The following is a 20,316-nucleotide window of genomic DNA, read 5'->3' on the forward strand; positions in this document are numbered from 1 at the left end:
GCCTCGCGTCAGCTGCAAAATTTAGAGGATTTTTCTCAAATGGCCTTGAATAAACAGATAATGAAAGGCCTTTTAAAAATAGAAAGAGGTTGAAACTTGCCAACTATAAGCTTGGCAAAACTTCTTTTGTCATCAGTCCCACACAGAGTCTTAAGGCAGGGCACAGTGCTGATGACGGGTCTGTTGTAGTGCTGGCGTGTGCCCTCCTCTTCATCTCCACTTGGCCTCTGCGAGTGAGGGAGTGAGTGAGGAGAACTCCTCCACAGGGGTCCTGCAGGGAGCTCCAGCACCTACCCCAGGCACCAGGGCGATAACTGTGCTGTGGTAAGAGGATACTGAGCAATCTCTAGGCACCTGTCACAGTGCTATGTCCTCAAAGGCTTTATGGCCTTGCACCTACCACCATAATAATAAAAGGAGCTGTGCAGATCCACAGATACGTGCTGTACAAGGATCAGCCTGCTGTATGTTCCCCGTGCCAAACACTTTCATGGCACTTCAGGGCAGACTGTTTGCTCTTGAGCTCATAGCTGGGATTTTTCTGAGCATTGTTCTGTTCCAACTTCATGTTTTAACGTGTCCAGCTCCCCACAGAGAGCCAGGTTTTGGTCCCATAATAGGAAAAAAAAATAAGGAAAAAAAATAAGTAGTAAGAACAGGCTCTTTTTTGTGAGATTTGCTTTGTAAGACTAAGCAGAATGATTATCCAGAAAGGGGGAAAAAATCCTCTTCTCACCTGGATCATGCAAACCTGAATACATGGTAGGTGTCGTGCAGCAAAATGCTGGGAGAGGTGGCCCTGTAATGGATGCCAGAAATACAGGGAGTGCTGGAAAACATCTCTGCTGGGCTGAAATTAAGCTCAAGGGTGTCTAATTTTATCTTCAAAGCAAAACTAGAAAATTTCCCAAGTCCAATATACATGTATGCATTCACCTGAGCTAGTGAAAGGTGTCCGTGCCCATGGCAGTGGGGTTGGACAAGATAAGCTTTAAAGGTGCCTTCCAACCCAAGCCATTCTGTGATTCTATGCAGATAACTGTGTTTAGGTAGTGTGTTCCTTAGGTAGAAGCATGTAGAGAGACTTGTCTGTGTGACACCTCTCAGTTCCTGGTGTTGGAGCTCTGAATGTTGGTGAGGAGAGAGGAGTTGGTGACAGAAGCTCCCTGTCTTTGTGAAGTGCCGTCTGGGGTCCTTCTGTAGGCAGCAAACAACAGGACCCTTTTGTAGGAGCAGCTTCAGAAAAGGCAGAGAAATGTGTTCCTCTCACAACACACAGGGCTGGGGTCAGCTAAACTCAGAATCCCTGAAAGAACATACATAGTCACCTGAGAAGGGGAAAAAAAAATAAAAAAAACTGTTACAGAAGGTCAGATGGAAAGCAAAGAGGTCAGGACAGATGTTTTTGAAGCCCAGTCAGGCTGCAAGAACCAAGGTTAGGAGACTTGACCCACAGGTATGTAGCAGGAAGCTAAGCTGCAAGCTTTGGCTTATATTTTTTTCACACTTTTCCCCCTCTCCTGTTTTTCTTCTCTTTGGCAGGCGGAGACAGCAGCAAATCGTATCTGCAAGGTGCTGGCAGTCAACCAAGAGAATGAACAGCTCATGGAAGACTACGAAAAACTGGCCAGTGATGTAGGTGTCCATGGTGCTGTTGGTTTCTGGGTGGTGTTGTGTAGAAAGGAATTGCATTTATCCCTGATAGTTAATCCTAGGGAGTGCTATTGGCCCGTGTTTTCCTAGAGATTTATTTTCTTTTCCCTTCTAGCTTGAGGAAGATGAAAGGTTGAATTATATCTTAAAGAAGAGAAAAATGTGGCTTAAAATAGAAATTTCCATTGAAGCAGTTTTGAGTTTCTCAGTTTACTAGGAGCAGCCACAAAAATACTAAAAAATTAAAACAAAAAATCAAACTGTTTTGACTTGCTCAGGACTGTACAACATCATAATGTCTTTCATACATGTTGCGTGCCAATATACTGCGGAAATCAGGAACTGGATCAGGGAGAATGGAAGTTAGAGATAGCTGAGGAAAGAAATATGCCTTTGCTGATAGTTGGGAGGAATCTGTGTACAACACAAGCTGGAGGCTGCGTTGGTTAACTGAGGAGCCTGACAGACTGACAGATGTGAGACTCCAGAAGTGACCAAATGTGGACTGGAGTATGTTTATGGAAGATAAGTAGGGAAGGGAAGATGGGGAGAACAAAAGGTCAAACATTGCCAATGAGCCTGGCTTCAGCCTGTTTAAAAAGTGTTTGACACTACTTCACTCACGCTACAGACTGCCCATTGCATTAGCACCTTGCCAGCTCCCTCACATTGGGTTGTGAAGGAGGGCAATTCAAAGAGCAATGCTGACTTCTAAGAAGCTAGAGAGAGAGAAGCATGGCTCTTCTGGAACTGGAGGCAACGGCTTGTTTTCTCCTGTCAACTCCTCTGGAGCTAATATGGTTTACAGTATCTATTAGTTATAGCCCAGCAAAATTCTAGGGTTCATTTAGTGCAGTCAGAGGATGTAGTTTGGTCCTGATTGTGTAAAAGCTATAACTTTAGCGTGTGGTACTAGCAGTGCTGCAACAAGTAGTACTACTCAGTGTGGTAGGGAATGGGCTGCTCATAAGAAAAACGATCGTACTCCCAAAAAGCTAGCAAGGTTTTCCTTACTAGCCCTGCTGTTGGCAGAGCCTTTCTGAAAGCAAACATAAAAGTAAGTAGTCCCTAATGATATCAGACCAACAGCTGTAGTTTTAACACAATTTCAGTTGAAGGTTTCTTGATCTTTCCAGCTGCTGGAGTGGATTCGTCGCACCATCCCCTGGCTGGAGAACCGGGCACCAGAGAACACCATGCAAGCCATGCAGCAGAAACTGGAGGACTTCCGGGACTACCGCCGCTTGCACAAGCCCCCCAAAGTCCAAGAGAAGTGCCAACTTGAGATCAATTTCAACACCTTGCAGACCAAGCTACGGCTCAGCAACAGGCCAGCCTTCATGCCTTCAGAAGGGAAAATGGTCTCGGTGAGTGGGGGCGATTGAGCATACATATTCTCCAGCTCTGCCCCAAAAAACGGAACTGGGCCGAGCAATGCCAAGCTCCAGAGTGAGCTGTTCTGTGGCAGAAACCCTACAGAATGTAGTTCAGTGAGTCCATAATAAGAGAGGAACAAGGAATCACTGCTCTTCTGTACCTAAACCAGACTCTGAGGCTCTTCACAAGTTGCATGCCTTTATGGGAAGATGTTTGGGTGCCTCTTATTCTTTCTAATTCAGAAATAGTTGGATTTTGTTATATTTTCATGTGAGGGAGTGTATAGAGAGGGTTTTGTGTGTAGACTGATATATCTTGACACTGCTAGGCTTGCTTATCTTAAGTCTAGCACTTTGTCTTCCTGACCTGTCTGCACAACCTTCTGAGATAGAAAGCACACACACCCAATCTCTCCAACCAATTTGAGCCACATAGCCCTCTGGGATTAATGCTGAAGTACATCTTCTCCCCCGTCTTCTAACCTCCCTTTTCTTCCTGTGCTCCTGTCTCTAGGATATAAACAATGCCTGGGGTGGCCTAGAGCAGGCTGAGAAGGGCTATGAGGAGTGGTTGTTGAATGAGATCCGGAGGCTAGAGAGGCTGGATCACCTGGCAGAGAAGTTCCGGCAGAAGGCATCTATTCACGAGTCCTGGACAGATGGTAAATGCCAACCTGTATGCTTCCTATTGCTGTCAGTTATTTAGAGGGAAAAATATGGGTCTTCCATGGGTTCTCTAGGAGATTTTCTTCTCCAGAGTGCTAGGTTCATTTCTTACTTTATTAGAAAAAAAAAAAAATCACAAAAAGCACCTCTGTTCTGCACTGGCATTCCTTAACCATGCCAGAGGGAGATTTTTTGGATTGAACAGAGCTACAGAACAGAGAAAAGGTTACTGTAAAGTAAATACCACAGTTGGCATTTACAGGAACAGCATAGTGAGATGAGTCCAGTATAAACTGTGACTGCGACGGCTTGAACTGCACTACCTGCCCATATCTGTTGCTAATGGCAAACTCGCTCGTTTGAAAGTGAGAACTGTGCATCTTTAGGCAAGCAAGCGTCATGGCAAGCCTCAGGCAGGGTGTCTGGAGTGGGGCAGGTGCCCCAGCAAAGGCCCCAGGGTTGTCTGGGTGCCCGGGAGCTGGCTTCAGGGGCATGGGGTCCTGTCCTTCATTCTCTTGTCCTTTGGCTCCCTCCTCAGGTAAGGAAGCAATGCTGCAGCAGAAGGATTACGAAACTGCAACCCTCTCGGAGATAAAGGCCCTGCTGAAGAAACACGAGGCCTTTGAGAGCGACCTGGCTGCACACCAGGACCGCGTGGAACAGATTGCTGCTATTGCACAAGAGCTCAAGTACGGCACCCCGACGCACATCCGATGCTTGGGGCCAGGGAGACTTGATCAGCATTGCCCTCTGCCCTCTGGAGAGCCATGAATCCATCCCCATACAAAAATGCTGGGAAGCCCTAGTGTTTCCAAACAGTATCTAGGATACTGTTCTCCAGTATCTAGACATACCAGAAAAGCAGGCCAGAAAATGGTTGAGTCGTGGGTGCCGATGAGGGGGAGGCAGAATTACATTCTCAAGCCAAGTTTCCATCCTCTTCCAGCTTGTTATACTGCCATGAACCCTTTCCTAAAGAGCCTGACCTGCCTCTGGCCCCTGTTAGGATGCAGCGTTGTAACGCTGTCCTACTTTTCCAGGAACAGAGGGAAAGAGCAGAGGATAGCAGGCACTCCAGAGACTCATGGTTTGCTCTGTTTTATCAAAAAAAAAAAAAAGTCCTTACTGCTGAGGAAAAAAGTCTGCTGATTGTTTCAGCCCATAGTGGCCTCTATGGCCACTGCAGGCACTTTGCCCCAGGAATAATGCACAGCATGCACTCCAGCTGGGACTTGCACCAGGGACCCTTTACAGCAGCTCGTTTTCCTCTGGGCCTCCCCTTGGCTTAGCAACCTTCACCTCCACTCCTTTTCCTGGACTGAGGAGTGACACAGGTTACTAGGTGAAACGGGGTCCCATCAGAGTGTGAGGCTGATTGCTAGGGAGAGCTGGTCTCTGTAGCACAGAGAGAGATTTTGAAGCTCTGCATGTTCCTTGGCAAAAACAGTTTGAACAATTTGGCTTTGACTTTGTGTCTCATTATTAAAAATACTTATATATCACACTAGCCTATTTCAAGTTAGACAGCATCTGGGCTAGATCATCTCACTTGGGCTGAATGACCATTTTTCTCTAAAAAATCGGGATTATTGGATCAAGATCGTTATCTCCTTTACCAACAAAGATTTACAGAAGTGCTCACTTGACCACTGGAGGATTGACCTTGGAACAGGAGGAGGGTTCAAGGCAATCCTCCATGTCAGTAAGATTAAAACTGAGGCTGGCTAGTCAGCAAGCATTAGCTGATCTGCCACTTCCAAAGCAAATGCTACAGGCCAGGCAAACCGGCTGCGGCTCTAATAGTGACAGGGAAAACTGGGCCCTAAGCTGGGAGACGGCTGATTTCTTCCAAAGTGTGAGAACAGAAGGCTGTGCCATCCTTCCGAAAGCCATCTCCTGTGTCAGCAAAGGTGCTGTGCCCAGAAAAAGAGATGGCCGAGTTCTTTCCTCATCCAGAGATCCCCTGCCAGGGAGACTGAGAGGCAGCCCCTGTGGCTGCCCACACCAGGCAAGTGGAGGGGCACAGGCACACTTCACTCCCCAGCACTAGTGGTCCAGCCTGGCTGCATTACAAGCAAGGCTTTCAGTAGCAGTTCTTTCAGCTGCAGTGCTGGCTGTGCAGCAAAGTAGATCAAGGAACTGATCTGGATTAAAAACCCAGCAAATAAAAAGTTATTTTTAGCCGAAGGCAGTTTCATGACTAGTTTTCCACAAGACTCCACCGACAGTCAAGCCCACACACCTCAGGAGGGGCAATACAATGATGGGAAGAAATGAAGTAGGAGGAAACTGTTTAAACCTGCATTACTGCATAAGAGAAATGCTCATCATATTGCCCAGGGTCATTCAGTAGCTCAGCAAGTTATTCCACCTTCTTTTATGGGTGACACTTCCCAGTTTGGCTGGTCTCCCTCTGCCTGCAAGCTTCTCCCTCTTTGATCATGTGCAGAGCCAAGAGCACACACTCATGCAAGACTACAGCCCTCAGCCTAACCCATGCTCTCCTTTCCCCAGCCATACTCTTTCCAGGAGTGCCAAGCTACAAACGCCCCAGCAAAGCACTGTTATGAGGCATACCAGAGAGAAACCTACACTGTAATTCTGGGATTGTCCTAAATCAATGAATGGGTTGTACGTTTCCACTGTTGCTGAAGGTTGCCACCTCTCCTATGCAACTGTTAGAACATCTTAAGTAGTTTTCTGTGCAATCATAATAAAATCTTTGCTGCCCAATCTCCTGATGTACAAGATGCAGGTAGTTAGCCTACTCGATTTTCTCGTGCAAAATACAGGGGCATACTGCTGCTTCTAATCTGCTTAATCCCAGCCTGAGTAAAAGTCTTCACTCCCCTCCCCTGGTGCCAAGTTATCCCCATCAGGCAGCCAGCACCAATGCCTGTTGGAGCCTTGGGTGGGGGTTGTTTTTCTTCCTGTTGCATGATGTTTGATGTGCCAGTGTCTCCAAAACTAGATACTGCTGTCTTCCTGGCATGTTTTACTTGCAGAGACCATGAGCCCTTTGTTTGCATCTCTCCTTAAGGCTGATAAAATTTTCTCTTTCTTCTCCAAAAGGTCTTAATTTGCTATTTTGTCCTTTTTTCCCCACCCCTCACAGTGAGCTGGACTATTACGATTCTCCAAGTGTCAATGCCAGGTGCCAGAAGATTTGCGATCAGTGGGATAATCTGGGTGCCCTAACCCAGAAACGTAGAGAAGCTTTGGAGGTGAGACATGTTGCCAGTTGGGATTACAGGGGTAGGTCATTTGTGGAGAGCAAGCTGCAGTGCGTGTGAACAGCCAGTTTCTCCTGGAACATCCCAGACTGTAAACCAGGGCTGCATTTCCGAATACTTAGGCAGCTTCTCTACTTCCAGCCCAGTTACGATACCATTTGTTTGCTCAGGCTATTGATTTGTTTATACTTTCTTGTGTTCTGTAATGCTATTCTGCTTGAAAAGACTGTCCTTGTTTGTTTAATTTCAATTGACCTCATATTTTTCCCTCATGGAGAGGAATAAATCTATCTTGTGTGTAATCTTAATAGCAGAGACACTTTTACTGTAGCACTCTCCAAGGAGGTCTGAAAGCTCAGAGAATCCATGTATCTGTGTGATTATTCTTCTCTAACCATCTTTCCTCATTTTCTTTCTTTTTTTTTTTCTTTTTTTTTGTGCACGCTCAGAGGACAGAGAAGCTACTGGAAACAATTGACCAGTTGTACCTGGAATATGCCAAACGAGCTGCCCCTTTCAATAACTGGATGGAAGGGGCCATGGAGGACCTGCAGGACACGTTCATCGTTCACACCATTGAGGAGATCCAGGTACAGAGCAGTCACTTCCACCAGCCAGGGAAATCAGGGGTCTCCTGGATTCCTAACAGTGCTGAATTTGTAGGTCATGTTTTGGTGGTGCTGCTCTAGTGAGTCAGCCTTAGCAAGAGAAACAAAAGGGCCTATGCTTTCCCTTGATTTCTTCAAAAAAAAAGTAATGTATCTGAATAGATAAGAGACATGTTCACACTATTCTAGCTGAGCACAAGGAACTGAAAGTGTATTTTTCATTGTGACTCCAGTATTAGTAATAAGAGCCTGAAAGCTGAGAGGATCTTTTTAGGGTCTTGTGTTTGTTGGTTGGTTTTATTCCAAATGAAGAAAGCTTAGTGCTGCTCTCAGATTCTGTGGGTCGGTTGTCCCATGTTCAGGCCATTTGTTCCTATGTGATGCGGCATGAGGGCAGTTGTTGAGCTGCCAGCTGGGTTTCAGTGCTAAGCAATGGAAAAATCAGGATTCTGTACTTTGTTAGTGGATTGCCATTTGAAGCCAAAGACTTTCTGCCTCCTGAAGACAGCAGAGACAGTATCTCAGTTTTCCCCCTTCTGAAAGGCTGTAATGAGAGGAACTTGAGGTATCTAAAGGTAATTTTCAGACCTTTGGGAGCAGGAATTACCCTTCTCTGGATTCCGGAGGGGACTATTTCTTCTGCTTGATGGGCTCATGAAAAGAATCCAGGTATTCATTTGGATTCAGCTGGCTGAGATAAAGAGCCAGCATATTCTTTCTCTTAGCAGCTGCCACACTGCTGCCACTCCTGACATTGTTCTCTCTCAGGACCTGTTCAGTTTGTCAAAACTGATGAGTTTGTTGCAGGAATGGTTGACAGCAACGTGGCCATCACTGAGGCAGTGAATTGGAGACCAACAGGGAACACAAGGCAGCCGGGGCATCAGAGAGGCAGTGAAATAGCCCTAACCAGGCTTGAGCTCTGTTACAGAACTACAACTTGCTACTTCCACCCTTCCCTTCTGAACAAAGGGGTTCATTAAGTCTTTCATAATGCAGAACAAATCTGAACAGCATTTAAACATTTCCATCATCTCTTTGTGACTGCAGACTGTTTCCCAGCTCCCCCAGACTTGCATTACATTTCTATGGCCACTGCAGCAGCTGCAAAGTAATGAGTCACCGTGTAAGAAAGCAGTTCTACAAAACTAGTTACAGTGTGTGTGTGGTAAGAAAGTGGTCAGTCACGAGGTTTACTTTCATTCCCTCCTCTGTCCACGCTGTTCCTTCCATTATCCCTGCACATGCCTCTCTGTCCCCCATTTGTATTGCTGCTTCTTCCCCTGTGTTTGCTTCCCTAGTCTTGATCTTCCAGGCTTCTGGGATGAAGTATCTTACAGGCCTGTAGAAGCAGTGGGAAATGAGCCAGGACCAACTGGCTTGTCAGCTGTCCACAAGCTACCAGAAAGTGTGCCCCTACCATTGGTCCTCGGATTACAGTCTGGGCACCACAGCAAGATGGGCAACAGAGAGGGCCTGTTGTGTTCAGGGAGAGGGAGCTGTTTTCAGCAACAGGAGCTTGTGCTGCTTGTGCAGGTTTGCTGTGGGCTGGAAGACCTTCACCTGTTTCTAACTTCACTAATCAGACTGGATCTGACTCTTTATTATTCATCTGAAATCATCTTTGATGTAGAACTATTACATACCTAGTGGGAGAACAAAAATGTGGTGCATTTAGACAAGTACTCCAGCATTCTTCCCAAAGGGGGCTGAGAGCCATTCACAGAGCAATAACGGAGAAATAGATCCATTATATTATGAGGCAGAATTATTCCATCATGTTTTGGGATGTGATCTCTGTCCCTGGTCAACATGGGTTGGAAACAATGAGGAAAAATGAGAATTCATTTCATTTAACTACTTAAAGCAGCCTGTTTAGTGATGCTGGGAGGTGCTGAAAGTGTGCTAGAGTAGACTATTTTATATCCTGGGAATATATAAGCTTTTGCAGTCACTTCTGTAGGGATATATTTGCTGAAGAGGCTACTCAGTGACTAATGCTCTTCTTTGCTGCTGCCCTCCTTCTACAGGGATTGACCACAGCCCACGAACAGTTCAAAGCCACTTTGCCAGATGCCGACAAAGAGCGACAGGCCATCCTGGGAATCCACAATGAAGTCTCAAAGATCGTCCAGACATACCACGTCAACATGGCAGGAACGAATCCGTACACTACAATCACCCCACAGGAGATCAATGGCAAATGGGAACATGTGAGTTCTTTACAACCTTGTAGTCAGTGTGGGGGAGGCTGCTTCTTAGTCACTGGGGCCCCAGGAAGGGGATTATTTAATCTGAGTTATCCTTGATGCTTACTTCTGAGCTCCTGCACATTTGCCATTTGCTTTCGGCTCAAATGTCATGTGCTGGGAAATTGGAAGACACCTTTAAAATATATTCCTAAGGGTGTCATCCCTTTTCATTCCTTTTTTGTTTTGTTTTGTTTTTAACAAGAGATGCTAAATTAAAAAATCTGAGATTTTAAGTCCTCATTTGACCTGAAAAGCAAGTAAGTATGTCATGGGAGTCAATATCCTTCTCCACCATTCAACCGTTCAAATGTTCAGTCTCCACAGACCAGGAGCCTTCCAATGCTGTAATCCTAAAAGAGCAGATAATCTTAATACCAGTTTATGCTGGTGGTTCTTACCACAAACTCAGTGATATCTGTAGCTACTACAATTCAGCCTGCATCAGGCACCAAACCCCCAGATAGTGGATGAAAGCTTCTTTTCATGGCCTGAGATGAATTTGCAGTCCTGCAGTGAATAGGATTCACATTCCTTGAGCCTCCCTGCCCAGGCCTAAAAATTATGACTGCTTTTTTTCAGTACAAACATCTTAGCGCATTACAGGCCCTTTTGCAACGGCACTCACAGTGGATCTCTGTACTTTTGCTGTCTCCAAATCCTAACCCTAGAGAGAGCCCAGGTCCAACAAGCACCCCACCTGGGGCTCCCCCCCAAAAAAGCCCTGGATTAAATGCTTCTGGCAGCCCTCACCCTCTTTTGGAAGCCCCTTCACAACCCCACTCACACTGGGGCTCTGTCATTTCTCTCTCCAAACCTTACCCCTTCCTTGCATCAATTCCTATAGTTATTATTCACTTAGTTTTGCATGTATTAAATGCACGTTTTTTCACTCTTTGCTCTAGGTGAGGCAGCTGGTTCCTAGAAGGGATCAAGCACTGATGGAGGAACACGCTCGCCAGCAGCAAAATGAACGACTTCGTAAGCAGTTTGGTGCACAGGCCAATGTCATTGGACCCTGGATCCAGACCAAGATGGAGGTATTGCTTTTCTCATTTTCAGTCTGTTTTCCTTTGTGATTTTCACTGATACTTGGTTCTTTTTTTTTTTTTTTTTTTTTTTGACTACTGTTTTGGTAATTTTTCCTTCAGATTGCAACAAGATAAACTTTCATAGAAAATATGGAGAATACAAAGATTGATACCAATTACTGAAGTGCTTTTACTTTTCTTCCCCTAACTCTTCAGTAAAGTGATAAAAATACATTACTTAAAATGGGGAACGGTGGTATTTGAATAGAGTCAAATATATATGCAGCAAGAGAAAGACTCTACATCAAAAGCATATTTTCCATAACTGCTTTCACAGCAATTGCACACATCTTGGTACACATGAGAAAATATATACAACTAGCATGTCAAACATCAGCAGAAAAGAAACATTTTTAATGGAAATCTTCTCTCTTTAGGTAAGATTTGAATTAAAATTGGAGTTGATGAGATGAAAGAATGTGAAGCTGTTACTGATGGTAGGAGATGTAAAGAATAGAGCAGTTACAGACATTGCTTTATGAAGGGACTGACAGTGGTGGACAGCACATCAAGAGAAGATCTTTCTTGCTACATTACTAGCTTATGGAATGCAGTTTCATTTTTTTGCATCTTTATATTAGACACATTTCATGTGACACACCCCACTTGGAAAATGTTCAAGGCTCTGCTGAAATTTTTGCTGACAGTGTCTCAGCTCATCTCAAGTAACTGCTCTCTGAGATGTTTTTCTCTGAATCATCATCCTATGCAAGTGTGAAATAGCTGCATTAAATGTCAGCCATGTTAAGGCTTTTCCTTCTAATGGGGTGTAACTCCTTTCCCTTTGTTAATTTAATGCAGGAGATTGGCCGCATTTCAATAGAGATGCACGGGACCCTGGAGGACCAGCTCAACCACTTGCGGCAGTATGAGAAGAGCATCGTGAATTACAAACCAAAGATTGACCAGTTGGAAGGAGACCACCAACAGATCCAGGAGGCGCTTATCTTTGACAACAAGCACACCAACTACACCATGGAGGTAAATGTTTTGCAAAGCCTTTTCCCTGCTGGAGTGTAGTGCCAGCAGATCAGACAGCCTGATCTGTTGTGGCCAGTTAGCACCAGCCACGTCCTGCTCAGGCAATGTGTTGTGGTTCTCAGCAAAGAGGAGAGCTTGACAGTATGGCCAAGCATGCAACGTGTTAATAAATTTCTTTTCAGCCTTGCTGTACTTCATACCAATGTGGTCCACTGTTCTTCCAAATACAGACAATAGAAATAACCTAAATGAGATTTCAACAGTATTGCTTGAAAAATTGGCTGGCCTTGTTTCTTCTGCCACCTGACTGTGGCAGCCTATTAGCTGGGATTAGAAAGACCAGACAGGCGTTGGTGAGTTTGAGTTGCTACAGCCTTGAAGAAGAAAGAAGTCCAACAAAACCTTTTTAAAATCAGAGTCTGGCTTTCTGTTGACAACGTGAGATTTCTTGGAAGCAATCTGAATTCAGCATGAGTCCAGCAGAACACAGACAGGCTTTGAAACTTGCTTTTTGGTTTCTGGCCAGCTCTTCATTGAACAACAGCAGATGCAGTGGAGCACCAATGTATTTCAAGGACTGTGGTTTATTTATTTTCTTGGTTCATGTAAGGAGAGTTTTCTGCCCAACTAAGTCTTAGAAGCATTGGGTTTGATTCTCATTTGTGTTAAAGGCCCCCACTGTGTTGCTCTACTAGGAAAAGAAGTTTGCAATAGGACCAAGACTTTATTACAAGCAGGAATTGGCCTCTTCAATGTTTTTTACAGTCAAAATTCAGATTTTAAATATCCGTCTGGCTTACAATGTGGATGAGAAGGAAATGTTTCTGAGCAAGTGGACTTCTACCTTGGCCACCAGGATCATTTAATTTGAAACAAGTAGCATATTTGATCCAATGGCCTCAGAGGCAGAAGGACTTTTTAATTTATATAATTTATAAATTGTCTTGTCCTCCTTTTTCCAGCATATCCGAGTGGGCTGGGAGCAGCTATTAACAACAATTGCTAGAACCATCAATGAAGTGGAAAACCAGATTCTGACCCGTGATGCCAAAGGAATCAGCCAGGAACAGATGAACGAGTTCCGGGCTTCTTTCAACCATTTCGACAGGGTAAGTCAGTGCTGACTGCAGCTTGGTAAGTTACAAGCTCCCATGTAGACTGTGCAGTGCAATAACAAACAGTCACTGTAATAAAACTAGATTAATAGAAGAGGCTTAATTCTTAAAAATGCCACTCCTGTGGAGCAGGGAGATTGCCAAGAGATCATTAGCCTGGGAGGAGAAGTATATCTGAAACAGAAAGTTTCTTGATAAAGCTAAAGTGTGAAAAAGTTTGAAGGCTTATTTAGAAAATTACATTTTTACCCCAGCTTCACTATCTTAGTTTATAATCCATAGTTTATAAATCCTTTGGAGCAGCCGTCCTGTGCTCTGATACACCATCACATACACCAGTACTGAAGGAACCAGCATTGTTCTTGTATGGAGCAAACAGGAGGATCTATGCGCAGAATGACATTACATAATGTAGATAAACCCTGATGCAAAGCTTGCCTTGCCTTACTGTGGAGATACCTGTCAAGGCACTAACAGGTACAATAAGAATTCCTCAAAGGAAATCCTCCTCCCCTCAATTTGCCACTCTCCCTGCAGCTCTTCCTTCTCCATTGAGAAGCCATCAGCTGGCATCCCTCTACCAAACAAATCAGAAAGCTGTCAACGCAGGGAGGCAGAGACAGCAGCCCCAGCCTGACACCATCTCATGACTGGTTCTGTAGGCTCAGTTATCAGCCCCCTCACTGTTGTCTGGAAATCCGTGCGCCTGCAGAGATACTAAGTAAGATGCAAATGTAGGTGCTCTCCACCATTTGCTGCACCGGTCAGACTGTTTGAAAGGTCTCCAGAGAACAGGGCCCTCTCAGAGGCTGGCAATGTTTTCAGATTGCTGAGCACTAGCCATTTCAGCCCCTCTCTAGCTGCCAAAGGAAAACCAAAAACATAGCTTCTTTCCTTGGCAGAAGAACCCAGAAAGCACTGTAAGTTTTATATTTTGACTTTCATGTCATTTGCCCCTTCCTGCACAACAGTCTGAATGATAATGCAGAGAAAAAATGTCTTTCCCAATCTTCAGCTGTCTGTTTGAATTATGAAGGCTTAAGTCTGGCTTTAAAAAGCTGATTGTTTGAGGAAAGTCACATGGAATTTGCCCCACAATCCTGTCTGTAGCTTTCTTTCTCTGGCCAGAGATGGTGGCTGCAGGCAGGGGTTCTTCAATGCCTGGGGCTGCCTGAGCAAAAATTTTGCGGGGCAAATGGGGATTCTCAGTTCCTGTCATAGTTTGTGATCATGGGTACATCCAAACACTGATGTTTGGGGAATGGGGAATGAGGAAAGGGAAGAGCAGCTGCCAAGCCACGTTGTGCCATGCTGTACAGCAGTGCTGTTTTCAGAGCTGAGCACTTCAAACAGCCTTGCCAGTCAAAGCTCCACCTTATGTGCAGGTCTCATAAATACAGCAATAACACTGCTCCCTTGAGCTTCAGCTGTTTTTCTTTGTCTGTTCGTGGGATGCCCTGACAGCTCAGCTTCCTCGGGTGTGTTGCCAAACATACCTGCCCTCACCTACTCCTTTGGTGGGACTTTTGACTAGAAGAATAAGGCAATGCTTCCCACTGCCTCTGCCTGCTTACCTGCACTCCAGGTTACTAGCGAAACACAGGGCTTCTGGCACTATGGATAACAAGCAGTGATGCGAGCAATTCACTTGGGAGATTGAGATCTTGAGGCTTCTGAGCATTGACTGTTTTTGTCACTGAAATGCTCTCAAGATGTGACGAGCTTTCTCAGAAGGAACTGTTCCAAGAGCATTTTTAGCACATCCTGAAATGTCATTGTGATATCTAATGTTGTGCACTTTTTATTTTTCTTCCCTATCTTTCTATCTGCATGTCATTCTTCCTCTCCCTCCTCTCACCCACTGCATGGGGCACCTATTTGTTGTCTTTCCGCCTCCCTTTGATCTCCTCTGTGTCTCCCTTCCTTCTGCCCACACCGTCACCCCACTGGCACTGCATGTCCTGCTGCCTGGCACACCGCATAACCAGGACCACTCCGGCACACTTGGCCCTGAGGAATTCAAAGCCTGTCTCATCAGCTTGGGTTACGATATTGGAAACGATGCACAGGTACTGAATGCTAGTGGTGAACACAGCCAGATATTAAACTGTGAAAAAATAACAGTTTTTTTCCTTTCTTTTCTTGTTTGTCTTAATCCATCTATCATTCTTGTGTTTGACTGTAAATGCATCATTTTTCTATACTCCTTCCTTCCTAAATGTACCTTGGTATCTATTCCTTCTTAATTCCCTAATTGTTTGTCTTCGGCAAATTCCTTTTATATCTTCAAACTATTCCATTTATGTCTGTGTCACTTAACAATCCTTCTCTTGTCCGTCTCTCAATCGGTCTTGCTTGATATCTTCATTCCTCTTTTTCATCATCAACGTGTCCCTTGCGTGTAAACTGTTTCATTTCCAAAACTACCTTTATTTCTTTATGGTTTCACAAACTACCTGTGTTGTATTGTTTTTCATTGTCTTGTAAATACTTTCTTCCTAAAACTCATTCTTTGTAATGTCTCCTGTGGGTTCATTTCTCCCTGGCCTGGTCTCCCTTTTCTTTCTTGGCTTTTTCCATCTTTGCATCACTCTCTGTAGAAGAAGACTGGTATGATGGATTGTGAAGATTTCCGAGCCTGCCTTATCTCCATGGGTTACAATATGGTAATGTAGAGCCCTCTGTCACTCCTGTTCAAAGTGATTCTTATAGCCACCTTCAAAAAGAAAGGGAGAATGTGTAGCGAATCAAGGTAAACGCAGTCTTGCTTTCCAGCAGTGGAAGTTAAATCTAGCACATGTAAAATTCTTGTCTCGCAGCAGTAGCTGAAGGTTAAAAAAAAATGAAATCATTGTCTAATTCCTGTGTATGTCAAATAAGAGTTGTATTTATCAAACTGTGCAGCTACAAGTGGAAGAAACAATAAATTTTTCATATCGCTCTGTGCAGTATGCACAGTGGCATATAAGCTCCCCAGCCCTGGGCATCAGTTGAACTCATCTGGACATATGCACAGCCTGATTTCTGAGTACACTCAGATGCCACTCCTCTCATTCACTTATTTCACATCCATCTTCCTGTTCGTGTAAGTAGGTTTAAGTTCCAGTCATCTTCCCTGTAGCTTTTTCCTCACCAGAGTACCTGCGTATTCACAACAGGAACAGGGCACCTGGAGAGGCATGATAACTAATGGGGAGAGCTTCCCCAAAGACTGAGGTTCATTAACGGGCAGGAGAACAGCGTAGTGCAGAAATGTTGAACTGTACGCTCAGTACCTTTGTTCCCGATACCAGGCAAAGCTGTGTTGATTTGTCATACTTATCAGCCCAGTGTAAACACAGACTCTTTAAAGTAGTGTGCCAAGCTGTAGTAACATTTGATTAGACACCTCAATTAATCTTGCAGGTGTACTGATCTAGAGGTGTTAGAAGAGCCTGTTCCCAGGAGAAGACTCAGCTGTGCTTTCCCCTTCCTCCTTACCTGGGGAGGAAGGAGTCCCAGAGATGAAAATAGATAATTGTTTATATGAAAGAATAAAAAATAAAAAAAGGAATAAAAAAGTTGCTACAGGGTTTTGGCCTCTCTAGCAAACTTACCTGTAGCACCTTTCCTGTAAAGGCTATACTTCCCTGGGCCTCTTCGGATCTGCAAGTCCTTTTCCAAAGCCTGTCTAATTAGGATGAACAAGATAATATTAAGGGCCCCCAGAGAGGTTTCTTCTGGTGGATGCTGTTCTGGCAGCTGAGGAGAACCATAAAAGTTCTCTTCTAGTAAATGAAAGTAAAAGGATTTGAGGAATGCAGATCTCCCAATATCGCTACAGGCATCTAGCACAACATGTAGTACAGAGAAAGCTGCATCTTCCCCTGAGGTCTGTGTGACATTGTTCCCTGATAGGAGTGTTGTCCTAGAGCCAGATGGAGCTGGATGTTATCCTAGGTCACAGCTGAAAGTATTTTATTCCAAAGGACAAATGATTGGGAAGCCTTTGTACACAACAGACAGATTAAAAAAGAAAATTCTGACAAAAGGTTGAAGTTGTTACTGTCTGGCTTTGTTTTCCTAGCTGTAAGATGTGCTGCAGAACAGTTGTTCCCCACTGTCATAGCACTGCTGCCCAAGCATCCTGGCTTACATGCCTGTCTTGTTCCCCAGGGGGAGGCAGAGTTTGCCCGCATCATGAGCATCGTCGACCCTAATCGCCTGGGTGTAGTGACGTTCCAGGCCTTCATCGACTTCATGTCCCGGGAAACAGCAGACACAGATACTGCTGACCAGGTTATGGCTTCCTTCAAGATCCTGGCTGGAGATAAGGTGAGGCTCTACATCCTCCTTTCCAATCTTCATTGCTCCTGCTTCCCTTTTTCCCTCCTGTCTCCAAGAGTGTCAAGGGGAGTGCTCTCTAGCAAGGAGAGTTTTCACAAGACCACTGTGCAGTGCTAGAGGAGTACAGGGTTAAAGTGTGGGTTAACAGGCAGCCTGCCAAGCAACTGAAGTCCTGTTCCTCTGTCAGTCAGAACTATGCTGCCCACTCTGGCATTAAAAATTGAATTAAGAGCTTAGCTGCAATTTGTTATTTCAAAATGTATGAACAGATTCAACAGATGGTTCAAAAAATAGTTTTGAAAAACTGTTAGTTTTTCAAGAATAAAAAACTATTTAAAAATATTTTTCAAGAAAAAGAGCTATTAGCTGTAAACTTGAGGTGATCTTTGTATATATCACTACTGCTGTTATATGATCAATACTAGATTTTCATTGAGGATATGCTCTGTATGCAAGTTCTGTGATTTAAAAAGGGCATCTTTTAATAATAGAAATTGGCCAAAAATAGGAAAACTCACAGAATGAATGTAAAATACTAATTTTCTAAATTTGCATCAGTGGAGCCAGCTGATATAAAAATAAATATATTCTTATTTTTCTCATATAAAAATCCCCACTAATCTTTGCTACAACTGCATAAATAAGTAGTATATCAATTATTAATGATTCTCTGTATTTGCTAATGATTTTGTTCATCTCACAAGAAATTTCTTTGGTTGTGATGAGTTATCCTTTCATCCACTACTGTTTTCTGTGTTTTACTAATAATCTTTTAATAACCAATAATGTAGAAACTTATGATGCCCATTTTTCTCTAAGGCATTATACCTGACTAAAGCCAGTTCTATTGTCTTTCAAGGCTTGAAAATTCCAGCTTATTGTGACAAGCTAAAACACTGAATAAATAAGTTTTTTGGCATAGAGTTTTATTTACTAACTCATCTACTCTGTACAGTACTTCAAATAAAATTTTCAGTGTTTAATATGCTTCAGTGACTACAACATGAATCAGACAGGATTTCATTATGAAGAAAAATCTTATTAATTCCAGTCATGAAACTGAAAGACATGAAAAAACGTATAGAAAGTCAAAGGAGAGAGAGAGATGCTCTGAAACCTGAGCCATTTTTCAGAAGACTGCAAGGGAGTCAGTTAGCTAAATACAACATGTTGGTTAGCAAACAGGCAGTTACTGTTACCAGCTGCATGAAGAGAAGCCAAGCTAGCCTCACCTCAGCTGAATGAGCTTCCAGAAGTCAGTTTTATGTAAGACATTTTACTTGCCTATTAAAAATGTATGTTGTGAAAGGCAAAGATTGTCAGCAGATCTGTGAAAGCAAGAGGAAGTGTTGGCTTGTCTGCTGCCTGCATCAGTGCCACCAACCAGTGCTAGTGGGGATGGCTCCTTTCTGTGGTCTGAAGAGAGGCAACAGCAATTCCCAAGTGTCATGAACCACTGCCAGTGAGAGCAGGATCCAAATTAAACTGCTTCCTTCTATTTGCCTTCAGTAGGACCTCCACTTTCAACGAAAAGGGTCAATTTCACGCTAACAATTTACCTGACCTACCACCAGGTCTTTTCTTTAGGTGTGCCAGCATCTCTCCTGCAAAAACAATCCTCCTATCCATTTTTTAAAACATATTATTGGCCAAACTGTTTACGGATGTACAGTCCTAGTCTAGCTGTGGTCTGTCCCTGTCATCTGCTGCCCTTGGGGGACAGGGAGCGATTGTCCCGGGAGGAAGGTCAGTCTTCTGAAAATAACATTTGCCTTATCTTGTCTCCTTGTTGCAGAACTACATCACTGTGGACGAATTGCGGCGGGAACTGCCTCCTGATCAGGCTGAATACTGCATTGCTAGAATGGCACCCTACAACGGCCGTGATGCCGTACCCGGTGCCCTGGACTACATGTCCTTCTCCACAGCGCTCTATGGCGAAAGTGACCTTTAACTTTTTTCTGTCCCACCACACGCTCCCTCCCCTCTCCCCCGTCCAACACACCCTTCTTTCTCTTTGCAAAGCAGCCTCTGCTCCGCTCTTTTTTGTGTTTCCCTGTTTTGCTTCAGATAACAGATCACATTTTTAAGTGGGGGGGAGGACATTGACATGACACCGCCTACCTTGCCCTTGAAATGACAGTTTACAAAATTATTTTGTGCAAAAAAAGTTACGTTTTAAAAAGAACAGACATATTTTATTATAGAAAAAAAGGTATTTTTCTCCACCAGATTGAAACTTAAAATGAAAATGTTAAAATATTACACCAAATATTTTTTGTTGTGACATAGAAAGTCGAGCACAATGTTACATTCCATCCTTTCCAAAAAGAACCAAACAACAACAAAACGCCACTTGTTCTGTTAACTTTTACATTTGCGTATGTCTCTTTATCACGTTTATCTTTGGAGGGGGGAAGGCACACAAGTGCATGTGTTTGCTGGTTCACTCATTTCATGAAAATATTTTATGATAAACTTTTGAAATTGCTGTGTTTTCTAGGGAAAAAATAATGTACACAGCTCATGTTTTCATATTTAATTAAAAAATACAATATGCCTCCTATGTTTATCAGTGCACAACTTTTTTTGTTGCTGAGAGTTGTCTGGTTTCAGAACATGAAGCTTGAGAGTTGATAACTTTGATATTGCTTGTCACAAACCATATTAAAAATTTCTTGTGATAACAAATCTAGACTTTATTCATTTGTACAGTAAATGTTTAATCCTCTTTAATTGAAACCACAGGCACGAAGAAGAGAATCCAAAATGTTTTTTCATCAAAATTACAGTCCTTTGAATGTCATCTTCCCTCTCCCTTAACTTTTAATTTTCGTTTAATTAAGTTGGAAATTTCACAGATTTCTGACCACTTTAAATTAGATTTATACCATTTTTAACCATTCCTTACACACACACACCTCTAGGAACAATATCCTCATTATTCCTTAGAAAACAGTACAGAATTTGTTACTAGAGCTATACAAACAATCACCATATTTTGAACCATCTAATGAG

At 43.6% G+C, this 20,316-nt stretch overlaps 1 protein-coding gene across 5 annotated transcripts in view; it reads left to right on the forward strand.

Moving 5' to 3' along the window:
* ACTN1 (actinin alpha 1) overlaps positions 1–19,492 on the forward strand; it is an 85,605-nt gene extending 66,113 nt beyond the window's left edge. For 2 of the 5 annotated variants that reach the window (XM_032188379.1, XM_032188380.1), the window contains exons 9-21: positions 1,543–1,635; positions 2,790–3,020; positions 3,544–3,691; positions 4,234–4,384; positions 6,811–6,919; positions 7,378–7,518; positions 9,567–9,749; positions 10,691–10,825; positions 11,678–11,857; positions 12,820–12,966; positions 14,961–15,041; positions 17,128–17,286; positions 19,094–19,492. In XM_032188379.1, coding sequence (XP_032044270.1) covers positions 1,543–1,635; positions 2,790–3,020; positions 3,544–3,691; positions 4,234–4,384; positions 6,811–6,919; positions 7,378–7,518; positions 9,567–9,749; positions 10,691–10,825; positions 11,678–11,857; positions 12,820–12,966; positions 14,961–15,041; positions 17,128–17,286; positions 19,094–19,252 — 1,917 coding nt within the window. In that variant the 3' untranslated portion in view covers positions 19,253–19,492. Of the gene's footprint in view, positions 1–1,542; positions 1,636–2,789; positions 3,021–3,543; positions 3,692–4,233; positions 4,385–6,810; positions 6,920–7,377; positions 7,519–9,566; positions 9,750–10,690; positions 10,826–11,677; positions 11,858–12,819; positions 12,967–14,960; positions 15,042–15,572; positions 15,639–17,127; positions 17,287–19,093 lie in introns of all 5 variants that reach the window. The other 3 variants (XM_032188381.1, XM_032188383.1, XM_032188384.1) reach the window with 2 other exon arrangements.
* Positions 19,493–20,316: the final 824 nt, after the last annotated feature.

The sequence above is a fragment of the Aythya fuligula genome, chromosome 5 (assembly GCF_009819795.1).
Source record: "Aythya fuligula isolate bAytFul2 chromosome 5, bAytFul2.pri, whole genome shotgun sequence".
Classification (NCBI taxonomy): Eukaryota; Metazoa; Chordata; class Aves; order Anseriformes; family Anatidae; genus Aythya; species Aythya fuligula.